Raw genomic sequence first — 26,944 nt, 5'->3', positions numbered from 1 at the left:
TAAAACTTTTTGTGCACACTCGCGTCCCGCAAAGTTTTGATCGCGATAATACATAGATAATGCACTTAGGCAATAAACACCCCGCCAACTACGCGGTCTTTCTGATGTAACTAGAGTATCTGTCGGGTCAAAAATAATCGTATGTCAGAGTGAAGTGCCTTTGAATTGAATGAGGATTGGCTAATGTAAATCTATTCAGTTGAACTATAGGGAATATTTTGATGTAACATTACACTGCAAAATAAGACGCACACTGCATCAGAAAGCGGGCACTTTAAATAAAGCATCAAAAACTGGGACAGGTATCCAAATTCTGACATGTACAAGGAATTACACCGCGAAAAAGATATGAAATCGCATTTCACGTCGCTAATTGAAACGGCAACTGATAAAAGAAAAATGTGTTAACTGCGCCGCAATATGCCGCAACATGCACAAACAGCAGCTTTCAGCAAACTAAACCGGGCCATCATAGCTAACGCCGAAATATTTAAAGAAAACGACTCAGTGAGATTTTGTCGGAAGATTTCTATGAGGCTATAAAATTTTCATATTGAGCATAAAGCTAAGCACTATTCTTTCATGAGTGCCTAATGCGGATTACTCTGCGGACTGCTTTGTTACTTAGGCAACCAAGAATTTATCAAACAAGAGCTCTTCTGAAAAAGAGTTTATTGAGGAAAGATCAGCCACGCTGTTTTTTAATACCCTCCTCGTCACAGCACTTTGCAAACGGCGATGTCTTTATTTCCTACATGCTTCTGTCACAACATAATGGGAATGCGGAAACGGTGGTGTCTACAAGTTGCCTACCCGTATTTATAACTACAGGCAACCGGAAAAGGAAATATTTTATCAAAACGTTGGAATTTATTGCATTGTTCACTCCACAGAAAGTACGATTTCCTAAGCGCCGTTTAACTAACACATATTCATGGCTATAACGCACCAATTTAAAGAGCACTAATACCGTCGACTTAATGGGCAGCTAAATTCATGGCGTATAAAGCTCGAATAAGCTATCAAAGGAAGTCACAAAAACGAATCTACAATAATATGAGCTGTGTTGTTACGCACTTTATCGTATAACAATATCTGGTATGTGTTTCAGGGCCTGCCACGGCGTATTTTTGCCAGCGTTTCTCATGCCGGGCCGTCTTATGGGCCTCTTCGATCGCTGGAGCACTTTCGCTTTGTGCCTGCTCGTTGACTGACAACATACTGCTGCTCACCTTCTTCTTCGGCTTCATCCAAGGTAACAAAAAGTACAGGCGTGTGGGGACGGGTTGTTAAACTGCGGTTTCTTGTTGCGGTGTGTAAGGCTGCCTTTCTGTGGCTCGTAGCAGGTTGCTTTAAAGAAATATAAGACATTAGCAAGCTATGCACGCAATCTAAGCGGTCCCTGTGCGCTCAGGCAGGTGGGGGTTCAGCGGCGTCTCATCAACATCCGGCACTCTCTATTAAAATGCGGTCTAGACACTAGCGGCCTTGCCCAGCTTTTTCCAGTCGCTCGAACTCACATTGCGCGAAAAGTGGAAACACACTTTGCCGTCAATGAATATAGGTCACCAGCTGTTCTTTTCGACAGTGCGGAGACGCTTGGAATTAGATATCTGCGTGCCGCGAAAGCTGTCCAGTACACTCCTACCTCTTCGCCGGCGCTGTTGGCGCCTTAGAGAAGCGGGACACTAAGGGGAAGGGAAGTTTATTATTGTTATTTTATCTGCAGAATACCTGCGTCGCCCATGGGCATTATCATAGGGAAGAGTTTTAGAAAGATGTAATTTTCACAGCAATTTGCAAGAACGCACAAAAACGCACAAAAAGCACGAAAAGATTCAGCATGTAGGTAATAAAAAATTATAAACACAAAAAATTAAAACATGTTACAATCGCCAATACAGCCAGGAACAAAAATCATGGTTATCGATGACTGAAATACCATCTTCTGGAAGCAAGTTTCAATCTATCACAGTTTTTGGAAAAAATTAGTTTGCTTAAGTGATCATTTTGCAGTCATGTTCGCGTACCTTTTTGGAGTGGTCGTGGCTAGTCGATATGTAGGTTGCTCCGACAGGTAGTTGCGCTTCCCTATGCGTGTTTGATTATAGAAGATAATGGGAAAATTTTCAGCCTTAATTTTTGTTCTCCTGGCTCTTAGCACTTCGCAGCCCAGCATGTTCTTTATCTGAGTGATACATTAAAAGTGAAAGCTTGCTTTGTTTTCAACCAGTATTCAGGGTAGAAGACGAAGTTCCGAGTACTCCTTAGAGGGGCCACAGTTCGTTAGGAAGAAAGATTCCCAGAGCTTTCATTCATGTACTTTTGCTGTCACTCTGAGCAGGAAATCTCTGAAAGCACTGTCGACGGCTGCCTTCGCTACTCTGTCAGCCTGGGGCTGCGCAGTATTTCCTGCTCATGGCACAGAATTTAACACAATACGTACAAATGCCTCCTCCAAATGCGTGCACAGGCGCCAACAAAGCAGGAAGAGAAGTCCGGAGCAGCGGTAGAGAAACATAGAGGGCAGCCATACGTGTTACGCACGAGGAACGAGGGCGTGTAAAAATATTTGCTAAAACCTGTCAAGGCAAAAACTGGGGTTTTGTTGTATTATTTGACTTGCAAGACGATTTCTTATGTCAGAGGTGCGGGTTTTGTCCATCTATTGCAAAACACTACATCGGCATACAGCTAGTTTTTATTGACAGGAAAAGTTTGCAGTGAATTCATTGTTGTATGACGGCACACAAACTTGAAATCTGGCGCTGTGAGGAGATATCGTCAGCGGAATGATCTTTGTTTCTCGAGCAAATTAAAATACTGAACGCCGTAAAATATTCGTTACCACCAATGATCACACCCTCATCTTTACACAATGTATGCAACAAGAAGTAAAACAAATGAAAGTGACAAAAAGAATTAATACTGGTTTTTAGCAAAGAAATGGCGTAGTAACTGCCTCACATATTTCAGTGGACACCAGAACCGAGCCGTTAGGGAAGGGATAAACGTGGGAGTGAAAGAAGAAAGGAAGACAAAGAGGTGCCGTAATGCAGATTCTTGGAATAATTTCGACCCCTTGGGGATGTTAACCGTGCACTGACATCGCACAGCACACGGGCGGTTTTTGCGTTTCGCCTCCATTGAAATGCGGCCGCCGCGGTCGGGTTCAAACCTATGGGTACTTCGGCTTAGTAGACGAGCTTCTTAACCACAGACCCACCGCGGTAGGTCGTAAAACGAATGCGGTAATATTATGTTTTGCGGCTAAATATTGGATACAACAACAACTTAAATTATAATTTAGTACAGCTCTGAATAGCTTTTCTGTAGTCTTCATTCGTCCTTGTGTACCACCGTCAGCACGCTTAACATGCACGCTCGATTGCGCGTCGTGCAGTTATAGTACATCCCCTGAGAGCTGCGCGCTGAATCTGAGGCCATGCTGCACGGAGTGTTTACGGCGGCTGGAGACAGCTCGTGCCTTGCTTTCTGTCTAATACTGTCTCAGACGCTGCGGCCGAGGCCTAGCGGCGCTAATGTCAGAGGGACACGCGCTAGAGCGATCGTGCTAAGCGTGCTGAGGGTTGTGGTAAAAACTTTATTCAGTGAAGAGGGTTTGAAGGCTGGAAATGGCCCTTTACACGGGTGGTGTCCTTAGTCCGGAACCCCGCTGGACGAGGCCGCTACTCGCGCCCGTTGGACTAGAGTCCTTTGAGACTCCAGCCTCAAGCAATTGAGCAGGGCTGCCTCCTAAGCCTCTCGGGAAGGGGAAGGGTTTGAAGTAAGGGAAAGATTCTTCTGACAGGCTCAAACCACGTGGAAGTTTTCGGACACCCCCCGAGAGCGAGGGCAGCGCCCATCAATTTTAGGGTCAAAATGTTTTGCTATTCCAGAACACAACGAAGTGTTGGTCTGCAGGCGCCTGAGAGTTCACTCATCGGCTTTACTCAGGCCCTCAGCAGGCACCGGGAAAAGTCCATGCCGTTCGCAATAGAATTACAGAAGTTTCCCGAACCGCAGGAGCGTTTGCCTTATCTGTGAGCCGGAGGAAAGTGGATGAGGTGCTCGGTTGGTATGCGTTCGGGCGGCCGCGTCTGTCCGCAGGCTAGTTACCTCTAAGGCCCTGGTGACCCGGAGTCCGAAGTATGCCCTTGGGTGAAGGGTCCGATTCTCTTACTGCCTGCTTTAGAATATGGTAGGCTAACGGTGAAACCTCGACAGCCAGGTAGTGTTCACAGGCTCGAAGCGATTCTGTGACGATCACCTTCGAATTCGGGTCCGAGGTGACAGAAAAATAGCTACCTCCTCGCTTGCGTTGAATTTACAGCTAGATATGACAGGCCGTCAAAGTGTTGGGCTTTGTGAGCTATGGCGGCCGTATGGAATCCAATGGGCTATGACCTTGCCACGTAAACGTAGTATACGCCGTGGTTTGATCCGTGTTGGTGTTCGAAGAGCTGAACGCGTGACTCTCGTCTACCTTCTTTTGTCTGCGTGTCCATAATGCGCGGGAGTGGAAGGACCCAGAACTTCTGACGCCATAGACCCGGAATCTGACATGTATCCTCAGGAGTGCACTCGTATTGGATACGCAGGCGAGATCGAGATGCCGTCTGCGACAGCCACGTATACTGGTTCACGAGGTGGGACTTCCGTAACTCGTGGTTGGACTTGAGCGCCGCCAAAGCCGACAAGTTATCGTTGAACGTGGCCACTGAAAGGCCCAGTGCTCGCTTTGTAGCTTTTCTAATGATGGCGTCGATTTGCGTCTCGTGTTGTTTCATAGTAGTGCGAAGATACGGAACGAAGTAGAAGATCCTGCTGGTACCGAAGGCATGAGAGAGCCGAAGCGCGTCCCTGCCCCGCAACCCTCCGCGTTTGTCTGAAACGCGATGGATCATGTGTCCGACCAATTCGCCTACGCGCTTGAGTTTGGAAAATAGCGGATTTCAGGCTGAGCCTGTTGTGGATGAAGAGACCCAGTATGCGGAGTACCTGGACCTCTCTGATAGGACATGTGTCAAGCTCAAATTACCATCTCGCACAAATCGACCCATTGCTAAGCCTTTAAATGATCTCTCTAGGCATCGACACACCCATCGTCAGCAGGACAGTTAAGGAGGTATCTACTTTGGAACGACTTAATCGAAACCTAGTGATGTGACACGTACCAGGCCAGAGTAATATATTACGTACAATGAAGTGCGACTAGCGACGTAGGTGGTCGTTTGGTTGGTCAGCGGATGTCTTCGCTTACGCACCAGCATCGGCGCCCGAGCGATACCTTCACGGCGATGTTACTACGACGTGATCAGCTAAGTTTTTTCCCTGGCTTATTCATAAGACAAATAGACGAAACGAGCGGATTCATTTCAAATGTTCAGTTTGAAATTTACCAGCGGTACACACTGCCCAGATTCTTTGATTTTAGCCGATGCAGCCTTCTTCCGCTGTGGTGTACACTTCGCCACTCTCCATGGTTCTTCTGATCGATGTGAATTATACATAGATCGAATACACAAAGTTGAGCAAATGTAAATTTTTATCGAGAATAGTTTTGATAACACTGGCAATATTGCTTCCATTAGAACTGCATACACAGTGAGTAAGGGAAGGGATGAACAGGAGGAGAAAAACACATTAATTACACAATTTATGCAAAGCGCTGATGCGAGACGGCTTGCCCTGGGCACTTTTGCATGCAGCAAATGAGACGTTGCAGTTTAAACAACCAATTAATTTTTAGGAAAAGAAAGGCGTATAACCGGTTTATTTCCCAGATAGACGCTGAGGCGTCTATCTGGAGGGAGGAAGAGCACGATGTTTCAGTTGCCAACTAGCGTTTGGGCATTTTTTGTCATCGTGCGGTTTAGCTATCCACCGACAAAGTGAGCCAGATGTGCTCCTTGTTTAACCTCCCAAATTGACTCAGATTTCGAGGGACGCCGTACAAGAGGGCTCCACATAGTTTCAGCCGCCTGGAATTCTTTACCGTGCACTTACATCGCACTATACACAGGCCTCTAGCTCTAGAAATGCAACCGCCGTGGTCAGGATAGAACCGCGTCCTTCGGGTCAGCAACCAAGCTCCAATAGTACTGAGCCACCACGGAAGCGTCTAAGCTAGTGGAGGGTATAGACAACGAGAAACAAAATGCTGGCAAATAGGTTTCCTTAATTGTTTCGTACCAGGGGCTCTGGTGGGCGGACGCATGGTGCTAGGCGCTCGGCGGTATTCGTCGGACGTGCTCGAGTGCAAAATAGAGCACAGGTCAAATCGAAAAAAGCGGGTACAATGAGTGAGAAACTACAGTTATGTGTTGTGTAAACAACACGGTTGTCGAGCGTTTCCCGGGATGACGCTCACATTATTGATCCCTTCATGCACAGTTACCGCACTGCGGAAACATGTCACCGTACAACAAGTGCCATACGGGACGAAGCGGCTATGGACGTTCGACGTATTACGCATGGGCTCCCGCTGAACCGCCTCCAACGCCAGTATCCGACCACTCAACGAGCTGTGAGCTAAATTGATCACTTCCCAGCGGCAGCGCCGCCACACCGATACTCGAACAACGCCTGAAAACCGGGTGTTCACCTATTTAGTGAGTTCAGAATATCACTACAGACTGCCCTGGATGTTCCACCATTGTACCATAGTACCATTCCACCATAGTACTGATATGAAAAAGAATGGAATTGACTGTTTATGACCTTAATCGACCCTGCAAGTCTCTGACAAACCCACAAGGCCAAGACACAGCGCACTGAACAGCTCAAAGGGGCAATAAAAAGTTCTCCAAGAGAAAAGGCGTAATCATTCAATCGGCGGCATGCGGAGGTCTTACAAAGGGCGCAAAAGAGTAAAAATTTTGGGAGACAATCTGCGGTAGCAAGTAATTAAATATTTCGCTTTCGGAGAAAGGTAAACAGCAGTACGAACAAATAGTGACCTTGATATCAGTAATTTATGACCTTTTCTTATAGTCTTCTCTACAGCCACACCGCACCACTGCCGCGCCTCTCTCCCATTTCACTGAGGCGCTTATTGAGCAAGAAGAGCCATTCCCGAAGCTCAACTCTCCGATGAGTCATATTTTACGCAGCCCCACTCTCATTAGTGTACTTCTTTACAGGCCACATGTAATGAAAGATCGAGAAGGTACCGTCACTGTTCTTGGATAACTCAGCTGTTTACTCTTGCATACAATTATTTTATCCCAGAAGTTTGACATTTGCGTAGTCCAATGATCAGCCAGCACAAGAGTGAAATTTCCTTGCCGAATTTCTTTGCCATGCTAATTGTCTAAGGAATGTGGCCGTTCGAAATGATTTCGAAAGCACTTCGCCCGAATAGAGTCTTCATAACTCTAGCTGTGCTAAAACACCGTTCTGTCATGTGCATTCGCCTTTATACGTGTCAGCAATGTGCCGGATCGGGATTCAGTTCTCTTATAGAGCTGGTGCGCGAGCTTTAATGGCCAGTAATTTCTTTCCGCACATCGGAACAGTGTGAGTTTTTCCGCTGGTTTTATGTCTTTCTGCTTACGCTAGCAATTTTCTCGCAGGCATGGCGCTATCAGGCCTGTACGTCGCTTGCAACGTACTTGTGTCACAGTACTTTGAAAGGTACCGTGTGACCGCCTGCAGCCTGTTATTTTTCCTCTACGGACTCAACATGCTGCTGGCACCACCACTGGTGGAACTATTTCGCTCAACCTACGGCATCCGCGGAACATTCCTCCTCCTGTGTGGCTTGTCACTCAATACGTGTCCGGCAGTCATCGCGATCCGAAGCCCGAAATGGATGAAAAGTATAGGACGCTTCTCAGGCGATGACAACACTGGCACTTTCTGTGAAATGGCAGCTGTGAGGAGCGGTAATGTGCCGCTTGAAGATGGTACACTCGTCAAAATCGCTCACGAAAAACAGGAAAGCACTTCGCAGGATATCAAGTTGGCGCCGTCTGCCGCACCTCCACTGGTAAAAAGTAACATCAGAAGGCCTAAACCTGTCAATTTGTTGTTCACGCTTTGGTCGAAGCGAGAGAGGGAGAAAGGAGGAAGCCAAGGAAGCCCGGTTCTTATGGCTCGGAAACTTTTAAGCATCCAGTTCGCCATTCATGCCTTAACTTTCACCGTCCTTATGTTTGGGATGGCAGGCTTTCTTCTGCTGTCGGTGGACATTGCGAAGGACAGGGGAGTGCCACCTCCTATTGCCGTCTTCCTCACGACATCGTTTGCTGTTGGAGACGTCATCCTCCGGCCATTGAGCGGCTTGATTATCGACGCTGATTTCCTAAGCATTGAAGCCGTGATGTTCCTAGGATTCTTGCTCCAAGCGGTAGCCTTCGAGCTATTCGTGTGGTTTACAAATCTCCCGATCATGCTCGCCTGCTCAGTGCTCATAGGTATCAGCAACGGATGTAGGGCGCCACTGCAAGCTCCAGCACTCGTCAAAGACTTTGGAATTGACGCGTTGCCGCTTGTGATGGGTGCAGCAACATTCTGCAACGGCCTGGCGCTCCTGACAAGGCCTCCATTGGTTGGTAAGCACAGTGTTGGATTTTTGTTGTATTTGATATCGCTTATCGAGATTTTGAGGATTTTTTAGCACTAGACATTGGAGTCCACTCTCTTTGTTGCCTCTTACAATTAGAATCTTTTCGAGGAGTGTCAAATGTTCGCGGTTCGTTATTTGTTTCCAAATAATCTTTTCTAAATTTCTCTGCTGGAAAGACACACTAAAGAGGCGAGCGCGAGACTGGTAAGCTTAGAAAAGCCTTCCTAGAACTACTTTCTTCCTAAAATTGCGATACCGGACACCCCTGAGTATGCGGCAAGTGCTGTAGGATTGTCCAGTTTGGAATCCACGCGTACAAATTACAGAGGGCTTAAAGTCACTTAGTTTAATGCTGATTGATACCGCCGCCTAGCGCCGACGATCATACCGTTCTTTGCCTCATTTGGGAGGATGTAACACGTACTTTCGTGCATAGTTGTTGTCGCAGCTTTGAGATCAGAGACTGCTGTGTCTTGTGTCATGAATTAAAGTGGTAGGAACGGCTACATCGTGGCACGAGTAATATTGACGAGTATTAATATTGAAGAGGAAGGAAGGAACTAAATTGGTAGACGGCAGATGGCAGGTGACCGTAATACAGTTTTTTACAACGAGTTTCTCGGATAATGCACAACTGCTGTTGTTGTAGGCGCGCCGTTGTGAAGCGCTCTTGATTATTTTCGAGAGCCGGGTACTCGTATAAAGTCCACAGAGGTCATTCATGGACATGTATGTAAATTTCGCAGGTTACTGCCGCGATGTCCTTGGATCCTACGACTTCTTTCTTCACCTGGTGGCTATTGCGAATGTTGCCGTCTGCGGCGCTTGGGCCATGAAATACTTTTCTCAGAGCCGGCAAGGAAAATAATAAAACTACAATTTCCATTAACGCATGCATAATTGAGATGATTTGTTTCTGTTTTTTACACAATATTGAAGAAAAATGCCTCTCATGTATATATATAATGTTAGAAAATACAAAAACTTAAGCAGGAAAACTATGTATCAGTGAGAAGCAATCTTTATTATTTGTGGAAGTGTCCATTAATAGCTTGATACGTTTCAGTGTTTTAGCACTGCGGACGCCACCCTTTGTTAAGCTTACATATTTTTTTTTACATTGGGCTTCCTTTCTCCAAACAGGACGTTCGTATGCAGTTATTGCAGAATAATTGCTTAAAAAAACACCCGGTTGTGGCACTCGCACAGTTCGCTAGCTGTTTGAATTTGCAAAGATTTTTACCATGATTTAGAGACACTGTTTTACTTCATTTTTTCTGCCACCACATGACGCGTGACTTCGAACGTTTAAAATCGGCTCATTTACACAGCGAGGGTATTCACACAAAAATAGGAAAAGCTATTGAATCGACAATTATCCCTGCTGTCTCTAAGCACAGGTAATAAACGTATATCACCGGGAAAAGTAGAGCCCGGATATGTCACATATTTTTTTTCATATCGGACAGAAAAATAATCGATTTGAAAATTGCAGTATAACAATATCATACATGTTTATGGACATAAGGTTCAACGGAATATTCGGTAAATCGATCGCAACAATGAACCCCTGCAAGAATCTTTTCTGCGAACGGCTCTCTTCGATCACTGCCGGCCACCTGCTACCAGCAACAACGCTCTCAAGCCGCTTGACGAGGTGATTGTGAGCTGCACTTGAGGGTAGGTGGCCTTTGACCTCTTGTACTAATTCTTCGATACCCGGTGGGGCCGGGGACTAACGGGTGATATAAAGGGCAGAAGCTGTCCTATCGCCTGTTGCTAAGCATTACTGGGCTGACATCCTTAAAAAATGAGACGTTGCCCCCAACTATTTTAAAGACAAAATCCTCGTGCCATGGTGCTCTTTGGCCAAAGCTGCCCTTGCGCTAATAATCTGCAACATCATCATCGTCATGTTGTATTCTCTCCACGCCGCAGCGCTGCTAGCGGTGAAGCGGACCTAAATAAAGTCTAGTGGTGACCCCCACCTAGCTTGATTTACGGGCTTCGTGGGGGACGGCGTTGCCGAAATAATTGTGCCAAAGCTTGAATGAAAGAGGTTCTATTTTTGTTGTATTGGCAAGAATATTAAACATTAGAGAGTGCCTAGTTGGAAAGCACCACCCACTTTAGCTTCGACATGAACAAGGTTATGCCGAGTAACTCCTCGAGAGGGGTGGGCAGCAAGTCGCTGCAAGGTCCTAGTATAGGAGCAATGTATTCTGTCTTCGAAGTCAGAGATAGGCTTATGTTGAGAATTATGGCTGTATTGAACTGTTTTACGCACTTCGAGTATTGAGCTGAACTGTTCTTTTCAAAAGCGCTATAGCCGAAGCCCGGTGCGTAGGGAAATGACGGTGGACGTATAGTTGATAACGTTAGTGGACGCAATACGAAAAAGCACTCCAACAGTTTCGGCATGCCGTGCTCCCCAAACATTTTTTGTGTGGCTAGATCTTGTTCTTAGTGGAGTAGTGAAAATTATAGACAACTTGTTTTCTGAATTACTGCACAAGGACAAATTTCTCCTGACTTGTTGCTCAAAGAGAATTTTCTTGTTGACTAGTGTGAAAAAGTCGTCGCTTTCCATAAGTGATGACATTATTTCGTCGAACAGTATAATGCACCCGGTTTAATTTAGACGCTTCTTATCTATGCCTCGTAGTGTATCTAATTATTTGTGTCTGCTCCGGGTTGCTTTTCTGTGTGTACTGTAGCATGATAACAAGTGAATTTGAAAAGAAAAAACTAAGTTGGCAGTGCCCGTTAAAGATCACCAGGTGGTTGAAATTATTCCGGAGCCCTCCACTACGGCACCTTTCTTCCTTTCTTCTTTTACTCTCTCCTTTATCCCTTCCCTAACGGCGCGGTTGAGGTGTCCAATGACATATATGAGACAGATACTGCGCCATTTCTTTTCCCCAAAAACCAATTATTATAAATATTATTATGTAGGACTGTAATTATTAGCGACATGTATTTAACGTTGCTTGATATTTCTGGGGAACTAAACACAGAAAAGCAAAAAGAATGCACTACAGTCTGGTGCATGCACACAAATTCTTGAGACTCTACATTTAAGGTCTTATTTTTGTTTTATTTTAATAAAGAATTACACCGCTCTAACCTCAGCCGCTGCCAGAGGGGGTAGCAGTGTGAAATGAAATTGGTTCAAATAACAATTGCTTAACCGCTGCAGCACTGCGCCAGGAGGGGTATGAGAATTCACAGGGATCTAGGAATGTAAAGTAGAGAATGACCTTCTGCATACATGGGAATTAAAGCATTACGCGATGGCGTCATACCTTTAAGGCATAGCCTAAGTGTCCCCTCCATTTGTTTTTAATAAGCAGATGAAGTGCACAGATTGGTTGTTTGCGATTTTAAGTGTTTTGAACTTTGAGTAAACGCAATGCTTTGTAACTGAACACTGCTTAGTTATGAAAAGGAATGCATCGCGAGCATGAGAAGTTTATATGGGCTAACATACGTGTAAAAAAACATGCATTAATCCAGTTGCAGCTGACAGGTTTGCAATAGAAATTTATCACTACTATTTGTTAATAATCCACTCATATATGCCTCAGATGTATTCCTCATTTACAACTACTCCTGGTAAGACGCCCTTATGAAGGAAACTATTCCACCTCTAAAAAACCACTAATTCGAAACCAACGTTTTAAGAAGGAACAGTATTAATGAGAAAAAAAACGCCAGTTCAAAAAAGAAGTAAAGTGTGCGAAACCGACAGTAAGAATTACTTGCAAAAAAAAGGTCTTACTGTACCGTTTCTTTTCATGAAAACTAAAGTAAATTTCCAGCCACCTCCGCAAGTAGCTAGCGATTTATAGGCCTGAGAAAGACGGACATAAAGGGCAGATAGCGACGTAGCCACCTGATTAAAGGTGGCGGGGCGACCGCCTTGAGATAAGAGCAGTACCAGCTTCGATGCTTCCGGTGAACTCGCCGGAAAAGAGTGGTAGAGTGTTAACGTAGCTTAACCGAGTAGACGTGCTAAAGCATGTGTTTAGACTGGTTGACTCATTGTTTTTCTTGCTCGGTCGTCGGCACAATTGGCGACGATATTGGACTCAGGTTAAGCTCTGATCGAGGTTAAGATGAAGTGATCTGTTCGCGCCGCAGATGGAAGTTCATGAAGACGATGATGGGCTGCACAAAGGGCAAGATTGCGCTGTAGTTTAATACGAGGCGTGGTCGGGTGCAGCAGCTGCAAAGTGCCCTCGCTCAGAGGCGAGCCTGGCGGATCTGTTTGCACCGCCGCGGGCTGGAAACCCAGCCGCGGCGAAATTTATTTTATTTCTTAATATGCTGTCGCTATGCTAAGGTTTGCCGAGGTCACCTTGAAGGTCAAGCTACTTTTAAACTCGGTGAGCCGGTTAGACCTCATAAATTAGTACTTTCGCAATAAGAAAAGCCATCCTAATTGTTTTTACGCGCAATCTTAGTTGCGCCACCTTCAAAAGGCGCAATTGTTATGACCGCCGGCGAGCGGATGCATTACGGGGCGGGCCGCTTTCTGAAGTCTGCCAGAAGCTGGAGCAAAAAAAGACGTACTGTTTTCCTCAACACTAGGAAATGGAAATGCATTCAGCAAGGCACGCTGTTTTGTAGGGTAGTTGGTGGTAACGGGTGTAACGGGTCGCAGTTGGTCGTGTATACACAGCCCAGAACACAACTCAACAACGAAGCAGCAGATGCGTTCAAGGCAAACCACGCAGTCAGTAGCGTAAACCGTCCCTCATGACATTGAGAAAATCTCCTTGCGTGACGTCGCCGGGGGTGGCGGATGAAAGGGGATTAACTGCGGCGTCATGATGACCGGTCAACGCCATTGGCTGGACGGCAGCCTTTCAGGTAAATCTGCCGCTTTGTTCTCTGAGTTGTATCCTACGCTCAAGGTGAGAAAGGGTAAACGCCTCAGGCCTTGAGTGCATGGGAGACAGAATTTGAGCAGCGCCGCAGCGCATTGCGCATTGAAGTGGCACTACGGGGCAACGTTAGCAAGCCGTACAGCCATAAACTTAAAAAATTTTTCCTCGCCACAAACAAAAAACTTATAGCAACAAAACTTAGAATGAAGATTTAACACCAGAGTTAATCAATTCGGCCGCTTTTTGTGTTTCAACTAGTAACACCTCATATAAAATTTATAGCCGAATACGAGGCAAAGCACACTTTTTGTAACTTCGGCACTTTTTTATTGAAAACTTCTTTGGTATTGCTTTCAAACATTTTGATCCAGAAGTACATATTACGGCGTGATGAACAGTAGTTTTATATTGCTAGTGAATGTTTTGTACGTTTTCAAACTAGGAAAATCAATGGTTATTTGGCTGGCAGCGTCTTGCTACGCGATGTGAAAGTACAAGGCAAATTGCCTCTTCACATATATTTGCAAGAGTAAAAAAAAACAGGCCATTTTTTGAAATAAAGTTTTAATGTCGCTTTGTTTAGCAGTCATGTCGAACGCCATACATCATCGAGAATATTTATTCTTCACATATTGTAATAAATTAGCATAAAGTAAGGGTCCACAAATTTTCAGCACAGTTTACTGTGCCTGCATACGAAATAATTTCTGGGCTAAAATTCTCCCTGCAGTGAACTAGCTTTGGCTACAGAAAACCAAGAGACGCTATGCCATGAAAACCAATTTTCTGTCACACTTACGGCCTCCTCTCTGGTAAGAAAATGCGGCAGACATCCTGCGCCACACTGCAATTAGAAATTTTTAATTGAAAGCAGGCTGCTTCTTGGGTCGCAGGCGCTTGCAGAGAGGCACCTTTGGGAGATCTTTTTCAAAAATTCTACATATGAGCTAGAGGACACCTGGATGCGGCGGAACCAAAACTTGATGCATTTTCACCCGGTTCGCATTCACAAAAAGTAAAAACAAGCTAAAAATAGAATACAATGAAATGGAGCAACGTGCACTATTACGCGGTGCAGATATCGAGGTCTAGATTTGCATCCAAGCTTAACATGCGGGCCACTACGGATTATGGCTGAGCTAATTATGGCACTTATCATAAACATTTATTCGTTGCGTCCGCTCTCGGCTGTGTCGGGAAGCTTCGGTTTTCTCAACTTTTTTGCGTGAAGTTCAAAGTGGCCGGGAATGCCCACAGTAAGTAACAAATCGTTTTATCTGAAGCGATAGCAGAGCGTTTGTAAGAGCGGAGCCAGTCTGGCGCTGCTCCCAGCTGCAGTGAAAATGAACTGCGCTGGAAGAATAGCCATTTTGAGTAATTTGCAAGGGCGCATGAAACCACAGTTTCATTTTACCTACCGGCGTTTTTATATTATGCGAGTTTGTTACGACAAGGTTGTGTTCAAGATCGAGACCAAGGTATCCGCTAGAAGGAGACTGCATTTGCATTTGTTAGTAACGGTGTATTGAAGTGCGTGTCACCTTGTTGTGTTTTATTCCTTGCAAAGTTCGAAGTTGTGGCGGATCGCATTTCGCAGATGTGGACTTGCACAATTATTTTGCAATTTTGGTAAAAGACGCATAAATGCTTAAAAGGTGATAGCAAAATGATACTCGACAAACTTTATTTGCAACGTATGAATAATGCTAGACAAAAACAAAAAGTCACAAAACGAATTAACGTCTGGCCAAAACAAAAAGAAGTAGTACCTTTGTTGCTTTCCGGTGCTACCAGGCATGGCTTAGTTGTCCTTCGAAGGAGTGTGACAGATGCTGTTCTTTTCCTTTCCCCTAAAAAAATGCTGTAATGAGATGACTTGCAGTGAAGGCGCTTGGTCCTGATGTTCATATTTCTTCCTAATAATAATACAGGTACCAGAAAAATGAAAGGCAACAATAATTTGGCTCTGATGGCCAGAATCTAAAGAAAGGAAAGCACGCAGAGAAATTTCGAAAGCTCATTCCGTTATAGGCCATCATGCTCCGCTTTCTACAGCGCGCTTAGCTGCGTGCCCGGCTATAAAGGAAATCAGCAGACATAATAGCTGGGAAGTATGAAATAAGGCATTAGAAAAAACTAAAAAAGGAAACTGTAATGAGGAAAAACTGCTACCTGGAAGTTTGAAAACCTTGCTTTCCAAATATCTTACCGATTTCTTTCATCGCCTAACAGTTCAACTCTTCACTCAGGCGCCGTAAAAAGGAATGCGTTTAGTTTTCCGGAAAAAAGCCTGCGAAAACTAGGACAAAAGACAAAAAAGAAAGACATGCGCCCAGGCACGCACGCACGAACACACCGTCGCCCGACTTACAGCTGATTTATTTCTTACTCATCAAGGTACTTTAAACCATTTTTTCGCACATGCGCATATCCAAATGAAACAAAAATGATTCTCGGCTGTGATTTCATCCCCGATGAAAATCAGCATTGTTTGTGTGCGATGAGGGCACATGAAATCCTTCTGCAAGACGCTCATATTTTTCAAATTAAAAATGCTTCAAGCAGTTCTCGCTCGTGCCTGGATTTCGCACTGCCAATAAAGCTTGTACGGCGAAAAACAGGCGAAGATTTTTATTTTTTCTTAAATGAGTTCTTCGAGTTTATTTACTCAGGTGAATGATAATGCTTTTGCGCTATAGTCTCACTGCTGCCATTTTACGAACTCTGGGCGTCAGAACTTCAAGCTTGCAAGAAAGAACAGTGTCAAAAGAAGGAAAGCGTTGAGAGATATGACGAATAGAGGAGGAAAGTGGATAGGAAGAAACCGCAGCGTGTTCTCAGAGGGGATTGGAGATGAGGATAGCGGAGGAGGCAGACTGACGCCTTCTGCCAGGTGCGTCAGTTCTGTGAAGGTCTCCGCTTACTGATATTGGGTGACACCGGCATCGCGATGGTCGTGCTTACCCAAAGGCATATCCAGGTAAATGATCGCCGTGAACGTATTTCTATCGAACACATGAGTTAATAAATTTTCCGCCGCGAGTTTGAATGCCTCCATTACCTATGCATATGTTTAAATAGCCTTTCTTCCTAGCAAAGACTACCCATTTGAACGCCAAGAGAGACGTTCGCGTTTGCAACTAACACAATTTTTGATACCTCAGTGACCGACATAGTTTCATCACACCATAAACGTTATCTTCGGTTTGCAAGCCGACCAGTATAATATAGCAAACTCTTCACTATCAGATGTGTGGTGAAGGAATTTCGCCCGTGCTCCTTACTCAAGTTGAAAGGTTTATCCTAGTTTGAAGTGTTTGCAATACAGTGTTTGGGTACAGTCTTCAAGAGTAATTGATTTCGGTCATACAAAAGAGATCTCCCTCATCGCAATTGAGTACAGAACTCGAGTAACAATTCCCAAGGCGTATTCGTACCGAAAGCAGCGCTCTGGACATGCAGTTGCTATTCAGAAACGAATGTTACACACAACACAGGTGCGCTGTTACAAAATAATCAAAAGCGCTTTCGTACATGCGCCTCTGCAAAAAGTTGTAGAGCATCGCTGGTCTGCAGGCTATCACTCCACAAACCACATGTGGCCCTTAAGCGCGGCCTAAGCTTGTTTCTATTAGTACCGTGTGCTTGGGTAAGTGCGGAGATTTCCTCTAACATGGAATTGTCTCAACAGCGCGTCAGTGTCAGAAGGAGGGAAAGGAAATTGGAGGGCAATGAAAAGTAATAAACCGCTATTACCAAGGCGTATTCGCATCGAAAGCAGGGCTCTGAAAATGCAATTCTTACTCTGAAAGCGATTCTCCACACGACACACGTGGGCTGTCACAAAATAATAAAAACGCGCTTTTCGCACAGGTGCCTCTGCAAAAAGTTGTCGAGCAGTCGGCGGTCTGCAGGCCATCATGCCACACCGCGTGTGTGGCCGTTGAGCGCAGCCTAAGCTTGATTTTATTATTAACATGTGCTTGAGTAAGTGCGGAGAATGCGTCTAACCGGTAATGGCCTCAAAAGCGCCTCAGTGTCAGAAGGAGGGAGAGGAAATGGGAGAGCAATGAAAAGTAATAAACCGCAATTCCCAAGGTGTATTCGCATCGAAAACAGGGCTCTGCACATTCAGTTGTTGCTCTGAAAGGAATTTTCCACGCGACACATGTGGGCTGTCACAAAATAATAAAAACGCGCTTTTCGCACAGGTGCCTCTGCAAAAAGTTGTCGAGCAGTCGGCGGTCTGCAGGCCATCATGCCACACCGCGTGTGTGGCCGTTGAGCGCAGCCTAAGCTTGTTTTTATTATTACCGTGTGCTTGGATAAGTGCGGAGAATTCGTCATATGAACTTGTCTCAACAGCGCGTCAGTGTCAGAAGGAGGGAGAGGAAATGGGAGGCGAATGAAAAGTTAGTAAACCGCAATTTCCAAGGTGTATTCTCATCGAAAGCAGGGCTCTGCATAATCAGTTGTTACTCTCAAAGAGACGCTCCACACGACACAGCTGCGCTCTTACAAAATAATAAAAAGTGCTTTCGTACAAGCGCCTCTGCAAAAAGTTGTAGAGCAGTCGCTGGTCTGCAGGCTATCACGCCACACACCGCGTGTGTGGCCATTGAGCTCGGCCTAAGCTTGTTTCTATTATTACTGTGTGCTTGGGTAAGTGCGGAGATTTCCTCTAACATGGAATTGTCTCAACAGCGCGTCAGTGTCAGAAGGAGGGAGAGGAAATTGGAGGGCAATGAAAAGTAATAAACCGCTATTACCAAGGCGTATTCGCATCGAAAGCAGGGCTCTGAAAATGCAATTCTTACTCTGAAAGCGATTCTCCACACGACACACGTGGGCTGTCACAAAATAATAATTTCTTCTTCAACTTATCTTACACTTTCAACCAAACGAAAAAACCGTCACCAACATACCCATGCCCTAACACGATATTTCACGAAAACAAACTCGTTTAAGTACTCATACTTCCCGCGCACAATAAATGAGTGGAATGCAATGTCTGAAGAGATTGTCTCAATTGTGAGGGTTTTGAAAGGACTCTTAGCAATAAATTTTGATGTGCAAAAAGATGTGCAATGTATTTCCTTTGACAATTGTTTTGCTCATTTCCGTCATGTGTTAAACATTTTGTCTATGTACTATCTTTAAGGCATTTGTAAATATGCCTTTTTTATCTGCCCTTACTGCTTGGACCGCTTGAGGTCTGCGGTATTATGGGAATAAAAAATATACGCTAGCCATTCCCTTTCCAAGGCCGAGGCTAACTATTAGACAATTGAGAAGGAGCTCATTGCCATTATCTGGGCTACGTCGAAACTGCGCCCCTATCAGTACGGACGACCATTAAAGGTGGTCAGCGAATCCCACGCGCTGTGCTGGCTTGCTATTTTCAAGGACCCTCTGGCCGCCTCGCTCGATGGAGTCTGCGCCTCCAGGAGTTTTACGTAACCGTCGTTTACAAATCCGGACGCAAGCACTCTGACACCGATTGCATCTCACGAGCCCCAGTAGATGCACCGCTACCGGACGACGATGAGGACGCCTTCATGGGACCCATCACCTCCAGCTTTATTGCACAACAGCAACGCTCGGACCCCGACCTAAAACGCCTGATCGAGTACCTGGAAGGCAAGGTTTATTCCCTCCCCGCCTCGTTCAAGCAAGGACTGTCTTCCTTCTGTGTACCTAATGATATCCTCATGAAGAATGAACAAACAAACAGTACAAAGATTCCTGGCAATATTTATTTTCTGCCGCATTTAAGCACCACGGTGCTTGTGGGTGGCCGGCAGTAGCAGTGCTCACCATACAACGTAACACTCACAAATGTACCCATTTGATTCATAAATCGACAGTCTTAAGTAAAATTAAAAAAAGGAAAGAAGCGAAAAAGTATATCCTTAAAAAGTGATACCACACTCATGTACTGAGTTTAAAGACGTAACAATATGCAGAAGCATAGAAATAAATCATCAAGAAAGTAGTTACAATTTTTATACCCTGCTCTGTTGAGTAAAACACAGTAAAAAGTAAGAAAAGAAGAATAGACTGCACCATAAAACCTACCAGTTCTTCAAGTGCGCTTTTGATTTTCTGTTTAATGGAATACACAGTGGCGCTCACGAGGCTGAGTAATTAAAATGATATAAAGGAATAAAATAAGTGAAAAGTGTGACATCAAGAAAATTGAAATGCTTTCAAAAATAAGATTATGCAAAGCAGGAGAGCAGAAAAAAGAAAAAAAAAGAAACGAAATTTGCCACGAAAGTACCCAGTTTTTTTAGCAGGACTTTAGCTCTTTTTTCTGCAGCTGATATTCAGGAGCTCTTCAGATAAGGTGTTAAACAGCTGTGGCAAATAATATCTTCGAGTTCTTTTCCCATAATTAGTACAAACTCTTGGCATCACAAATCTCTTCTTTGGCCTCAGAGTTCATGCTTTCTTCACAGGTCCTTTGCAGCTGATGTCATAGTAATTCCTTGTCAAAAGCACACATTGATATAACTATCTTAAGTTCAATTGGCTGAGATAATTCATGGTATCTTCTGAATGTCTATTATAGAGTTGTGTCATGTAGACAATATTTCTCGTAATGTTACGCAGCAGTATATTAACGTTTGTTTGCCGAGTGAGCAACAGAGCAGCTGCCGTAGATGGTTATAGTGTATCGTGTGATGCTTTCGTTTAAAGACTGAAACACACTGTAACACATTTTCACATTTACTCCTTCTCGTAACTTGTATATATATGCCGCAACTTGCCTTAGCTTTTTACAAATGTATATGAGATCTTCATCCCAGGTAAAGTACTCATCTATGCACAGACACAAATATTCTTGATGACAGAGATTAAAAAAAACATGGACAGAAAGCAGAAAACATGAAAGACGACGTCACAGGCGCTGATTGATGTCACTAAGCGCCTCTGACGTCGTCTTCCATGTTTTCTGTCTTCTCTCCGTGTTTTTAAGCGCTGTCAGCAAGAATGGATCAGCACCAACTACCCCGACAAATTGTCCTCTGCAGACACTCTGCAGAGTGGGTATAAGGAACTGGGACGCAACAGCAGTTGTCACATCGCTGTCCATGAAGCCTTAATTCGTCATTACGTTCAACGCGCTTGTGACGATTCCTAATGCATATGAACTTTGTTTTATCACTATTTACGTATATGTAATTTTTAGGCGCCCAACTGACAATTTATTCTAATCACCACTCGTATGAGTGGTGATTTATCGCTCTTATAGCATCTTCCAAAGAAGGAGTAGAAAACCAGGACCACCAAACAACGAAAAACTTACCACGATTTGCGCATACACACTCACAATACTGCAACATAGAACCAAAAAGAAAAAGACGATTAGAAGTAAAAAGCATTCTCTTAATGAGAAATGGAGACCTACGGCGCTCTAAAACTAATGCACTAAGAAAATGTATATTAGCAATGCGCGTATCTTACTTTAAAGTAGGCAAGTTAGTTTTTTTAGATATGAGCGCATACAGACCAATTGGAATGTTCTATAGCTTTTACAATGCAAGTTTAATGTAATATCGAACAAATGTTCTTACTAAATAGCTGAATTAGGTACTTGAACTACTTGGTCATGCAGTCACACACGTCACTATCTGCATGTTTCATCAAGTAGCGTCAATCTGGCCAGTAGAATCATCTGCACTCGAACTCTGCCTTTCAGGGCCTCTTCTACGAAATCTGAAGTTAAGAATCCGATAATGCATGCCTCCTGTTTCAAGCACAATACAGCGAGAAGGAGCAAAACCGATACTATCAACAACGTCCTGCCGATGTTCTTAATGACTCCGGTGATTAACCTCTGCTTGAATAGAACACACACATCAAAGACTATGCAACTGCAGTATTTCCCGCTCAATTTAATCCAAACGCCAGAATATTTAATCTGAGTGCCATTAAATTTAATCTAAATTCCACAGAAATTAATCCAAGCGCCAAAGTATTATATCAAAACTCCAACGAATTTAATCCTCATGCATTCTCACACATGGACCGCTCAAACTTAAAACACGGTCCACAAATCCCAGACGCGTTATCGATGAGTTGTTACTGACGATGGATAAGCACCCAATAAGAAAGCAATAATAACAACTTTTTTTAATCATAACAAAAAACGGCCGTGTATTTATACCGCCCATCGCATCAATTGAAGTGGAGGGTGAGCGCGAAGCACAGTTCAGATATGCATCGGCGGTGTCCTGCAATTCGCATCATCATGTCACACCTTTGTTATCCTGTTAAGCAGAGCGACTCACTCTAGGGTTATGACTAAGATAAACTCCTTGTGATCAGCCGATAGTCCACTCACATGACTTCACATCACTTGCAACCTGACGTCCCACATTCTCAACCAAAGTCAAGAGGGGTATGGAAAGAAACGTTATGTCGAATGTAATGACGCTACCACTTAGACACGCCTTTAGCTAGCACATTTACTGTGCTCCTACATGACACTAATAAGCTGCCCAAAAATGTGCAATTCTTCCCGCCTTATAAAGTCACGTGACTTTCAGGAAACGGTACGCACTTTCGCGACCCAACAACATTGGTATCGGATTTCCCTGGACAATACGGCTATCATTTGCACACAGCTATTTCGTTGAGTCCCCTCTCCGCTCTCACGCGACTTGCAGTATCATGCATCACATCAAGTCGCTATTGCAATGTTATTGCTATCGCTAACTCTAAACGCTTTCGCTGCGTAATTACAAGTTTTGACGTCACAAGGAGCCTACTTTCTTCATGACGGGATGTTATGGCAACCCTGCAGTGGGTTGCAAGTGATGCAAAGTCTTGTGAATGGACTATCCGCTGATCACAGGGAGTTTATCTTAGTCATAACATTAGAGTGAGTTGCTCAGCTTATCAGGATAACAAAGGTGTGACATGACGATGCGAGTTGCAGGACACCGCCGATGCATATCTGCAATGTGCTTCGCGCTCACCCTGTACTTCGGTTGATGTGGTGGGTGGTGTAAATACCCGGCCCTTATTTGTTATGATTAAGAAAGTTGTTATTATTTATTGTTCATTGGGTGTCTAATAATTCGTCAGTAACAACTCATCTATAACGCGCCGTGGATTTGTAGACCGTGTTTTAAGTTTGAGCGGTCCATGTGTGAGAATGCATGAGGGTTAAATTCGCTGGAGTTTGGATTAAATGCTTTGGTGCTTGGATTAATTTCTGTGGCACTCAGAATAAATATTCTGGCGTTTGGATTAAATTGAGCGGGAAATACTGTAGCTAGATGCATGACAAATACAGGTGTCATTAGAAGGCAGTCAGAGACATTTTTCATGACAAATATCGGAACCTTCGGCCCTATTTCACAAGAATCACTACCTCATGCAAGGAGTTTTTTCGATATTCCCACTATGAATGTTTTTTCCGACATGCGCATTGCGAAGAACAAGGACAACACAAACACACGGGATAAAAGAGAGGCACCCACAAACCGCAATGTTAACAAGTCTCTCACTGCTTATCATTAAATGTTGCTCCTACAGAGAGAATTAGTTTGTAAGAGATGTCGTAGTGGCGGGGTACGGATTATTTCGACGACCTCTGATTCTATAACGTCCACTGACATCGCTCAGTACACGGGCCACTGCCATTTCGCCTTCATGGAAATGCGACTGCCGCAGCCGTGATCGAACAGGCGTCTCCGGCAGAGGGGGAACCCACAAGCCGGGCACCATAACCACTCAGCCAGCGCGGCGGTTGCTTGACGATGCTTACCAGCACAATAAATCGCTTATGAACGAAACGGCAGAGGCAACAGCACAAAAAAAACTGGCAAGCTAAGCCATGGCGTCGTTCCTAACGTGCGGCTGGATTTTTTCGGACAACGCTCTTTCGTCATAACCATTGTCCCGGACTTCACTGTCCAGGAGGAATTGATTAACGATGAATGGGTAACGACATCTTATTATTAAGATTGTTTCATGACTTTTTGTTTTTCTCGGGCGCAATGTCACGTTATACTTAAGTTCTTTATGCGTGCCACACCGCTCGAAACTTTTGCCTTGGTTTGGCCGGTTTTGGATTTTGAGGAAACAGTGCATTTATTTCCTCACATCTCGGCAGACACCCGAACCACACCGTAAAGGAAGGGAGGAAGGTTGGAGCGAAAGAAGAGAGCAGGAGGTGGTGGTGGGGGTGGAAAACATTTATAGGCAGATACACTTGCAGAAGCTTATGCATGAGACGACCCAGCGGGGGCTAGCCCTTACAAGTACTAGGTGGATGTTCCTAGTTCGGGACCCCAGTGGCGTCGGCCGCCGCCCGGGCTCACCCAAGCAAGGCCCGTTCGGCCTGTAGGTCGGAGCAGCCGAGCAGGGTCGCCTCCCAGTCCTTCCGGGTTGGATTGGGGTGATGCGGATAGCAGGGTTGGAGGGTCAGGCCCACACCATGTGGTAGATGTCCGAAGACTTCTCCGCACACTGCAGACTGCTGTCCCAGAAAAGTTCTTGAGAGTTTCCGGGCACAGCAAAGTATTAGGATACAGGCGGAGCAGAAGCCGCTCCTCCGCCTTTGAGAGACCTTTACACAGGCGGGGATAAAGGTCTTGGACATATTGATAGTCTGAAACAGTGTCTTTGAAGGTGTAAGCTGGAGTGAAGTCGAGTTCCTGATCGTCGGGGTCGGAAAGGAATGCCCAGTGAGAGGGCGTAGGCGGGGCGGCTTCACCTGCCTCATTTCTCTCAAGGCCTATGTGAGCAGGAGCATAAAGGATATTCCGGTGTGCGGGGTTCCCGGTGTAGACGCTGTTTTGGAGAAAGCAGTAGGCCAGGTACGTTACCCAGCCCTGTTCAACGTTCGGACAAGACTCTCGCGAATCGGAAATAAATGTTTGAAAGTGAGAAGAGATATGCAGCCAACGCAAAGGCAACCTCCTCCGCGTGTGTTATGTCACAGATTCGGAAAGTAAGGCTGTTCAATGTTTTGGATTGATGGACGAATGCGGCAATGTACCATTCTCCATGGTGGGGCCAGAGGCACCTAAGTAGATTACGCCAGGTTTCGATCCATAGTGGCGGGCCAGGGCTTCGGCCCGCGCCAGGCACCGGTCATTATGGTCCTCACGGTTCATGTTCGCGGGAAGAGGGCGTGCGTGGAGGGCGCATCTCCACTAGGATGGAATACGTACGCACTCTTCTATGACAGTGGTATGTTAGATATGTAGTCAAGCAAGGAGGCGGCGACCCGAAGATGCCGTCGTGGAGGGCTTCGAATTTTCTTCGACCACGTGGGAATCTCTAAGGGGCACTAATATCGCACCGCACACAAAAGCCTTTGTGTTTCTCCGCCATCGACACGCGGCCGCCGTGGCCGGGTTCGAACTGGGGAACTCCGGCTTAGTAGCCAAGCGCCCTAACCACTGAGACACCACGGCGAGTAGCATGATTCGGCCAGGTTGTTGTGTCCCGTGTGAAAGTCCTTGTTAACGTTCAGATTGGAGACGGGAAAGACAGCACTCGGCCAATATTTCGGCTCGTGCTTCCAGACCTGATTTCAGTGTCATGGGTCGATGGCAGCTCCACCGCGAAAGAAGAGTTGCGTATAAGTCACCATAATGATGTACTAACCCGTAACAGCATTTCCTTTCATACTGTTGTACTGTTGAGTGCTGGAAGGTGGCTTTCGTGTCATGTGGCGTTTTCATGTGGACGGTGGATTTAAAATCCGAAACAGCGCTAAAAAGGCCTGCGGATGTGTTTCTTTGCAGATGTACTGAGTGCGGCTTAGGGTTCGCATCTCATCGCATAAGATTGTTTCTCCCCCCTCCGGAACCTGTGAAGAACGCTCTACATTTTATTTGGTTTTATAGTCGTGGGGCCACACACCGTGCCCTTTTTTACTCCTGCACCTTCGAGGTGTAACGAACGCCTTCAGTTCAGCGTCTGCAAAGGAGACACTTCTCTAACCTCATAGGAAATTAGACACCCAAGAAGCCGTCTCTGGGCGGCAGATAACGACGAACACATTTGCAAACCTCCATAGACTACATCTCATAAGCCAAAAATTATACACCACAAGTGTTCAAGGTGCAAGGCCCACCCTGCACTCTTACACATTTCGTGGGGATGTAGGACCAAACCAAACACTCTGCAGACGAAAAATACGTCTTTTGACTGTAGGGAGGCGTTGCTGACCAGCGATAACCAGGAGGACCAACTGTTCCTCACACAACAGGTCCGCTGGGCAGCTCAAGACAGTGCACCACTGGAATAAGGACCTCTCCCTGAAGCTCGCACAACTCCCCTTCTTTTTAATAGTTTTTCCTCCTCCACCACCTGTGGTGGTTTCGCCTTTGAAAAAACACCATTTAGCGCCTTTGGCTCTTGCCAGCATGCCTGAGGATTCTTTTCCATTGGCACAGGGGACTGAATTCGACGTTGGCTAGCCGCAATGTGTTGCTGCGGGGATGCAATTTGTAAGCCTTTCTAAATATACCAGCATTCAGGGGCCACCACAGCCTTCTTCAAGAGGGTTGCCTTCGCCCGTGAAGAATGGCCTCTCCGCAAAATAACGTTCTTGGCGCCGCGATATATGGGAATCATTTATGGGAATCATCTTAAGCAGTAAGGTGGTTAACAAATTTCGAGTAATTAATTTTTCTTCTACTAGATTTAGGTGCCTGGTCGCAATTAGAGATTTGCAGCCGGACGTTAGTAACCGCTATATTAGCTTTTAGAATTTCGAAAACGCGACTGCGCTCGGCTCTGTCGCCCAACAAATTTTGGTTACAACTTGCCAGAATAAACGCGCACCCGAAGAGCCTGCAGGAAAAGCAACCCCACCAGTGCAAGTAACTAGTCGAAGCAGCCAAATCTGTCGAGCGACAGCGCTAAGGGTAATCGCGTTTTGGAAATTCCAAAAGCTTGTACGGACTTGGAATCTCCAAAAGCAGCCACGTGCCTAAATATAATAGGTGACAAGTTAATTATTGAAAATCAGTCAGGCAGCTTCATAGTTTATATTATTCGCCCGTTTTTTGGTGTGCGCCAAGCCAGGCAAAATCATGCCGCGAAATCCATATGTGTACATAAGAAATCCTACTTAGAAAAATTACTCATAGTCTTCCTTTAAATATTCGGTATATCAATTTTTGTGCTGACATATTTACCTGCCAAACTCTACCAGACCACGAACTCGTTTGGTGCGGTACGAGGTCGACTCCATCCAATGAAACATCTTGTGCCCATCTAGAAAAGAAATAATTTAGGTCAAGGTCAAGATTCCTCCCCCATGTAGTCTGATTTTACAATGCAAAGAAAAAATAATGGTTAACAAACATAGATCAAGGTGTCCTAACGAATCTTTCTGCGATTTAACTGCCCCAATTTGCACGTCCAGGTCTACAGTTCATTTACCTAAGAATGAGAAAGTTGTAATGGGTTACTCATAAGTTACACAATATTACAAAGCCGTACA

General features: G+C 45.1%; 1 protein-coding gene across 5 annotated transcripts in view; it reads left to right on the top strand.

The window, feature by feature from the left end:
• Nucleotides 1–26,944, top strand: part of LOC144132646 (lysosomal aspartic protease-like) — a 92,089-nt gene that overhangs the window by 33,727 nt on the left and 31,418 nt on the right. For 4 of the 5 annotated variants that reach the window (XM_077665201.1, XM_077665200.1, XM_077665199.1 and 1 more), the window contains 3 exons: nucleotides 1,112–1,255; nucleotides 7,578–8,558; nucleotides 9,319–9,463. In XM_077665201.1, coding sequence (XP_077521327.1) covers nucleotides 1,112–1,255; nucleotides 7,578–8,558; nucleotides 9,319–9,440 — 1,247 coding nt within the window. In that variant the 3' untranslated portion in view covers nucleotides 9,441–9,463. Of the gene's footprint in view, nucleotides 1–1,111; nucleotides 1,256–7,577; nucleotides 8,559–9,318; nucleotides 9,464–26,944 lie in introns of those variants that run through there. The other variant, XM_077665208.1, reaches the window with a different exon arrangement.

Source organism: Amblyomma americanum, chromosome 5 (genome assembly GCF_052857255.1).
Source record: "Amblyomma americanum isolate KBUSLIRL-KWMA chromosome 5, ASM5285725v1, whole genome shotgun sequence".
NCBI lineage: Eukaryota > Metazoa > Arthropoda > Arachnida > Ixodida > Ixodidae > Amblyomma > Amblyomma americanum.
Note: the sequence above shows the minus strand (reverse complement) of the source record. Positions and strands in the feature narration are given on the sequence as shown.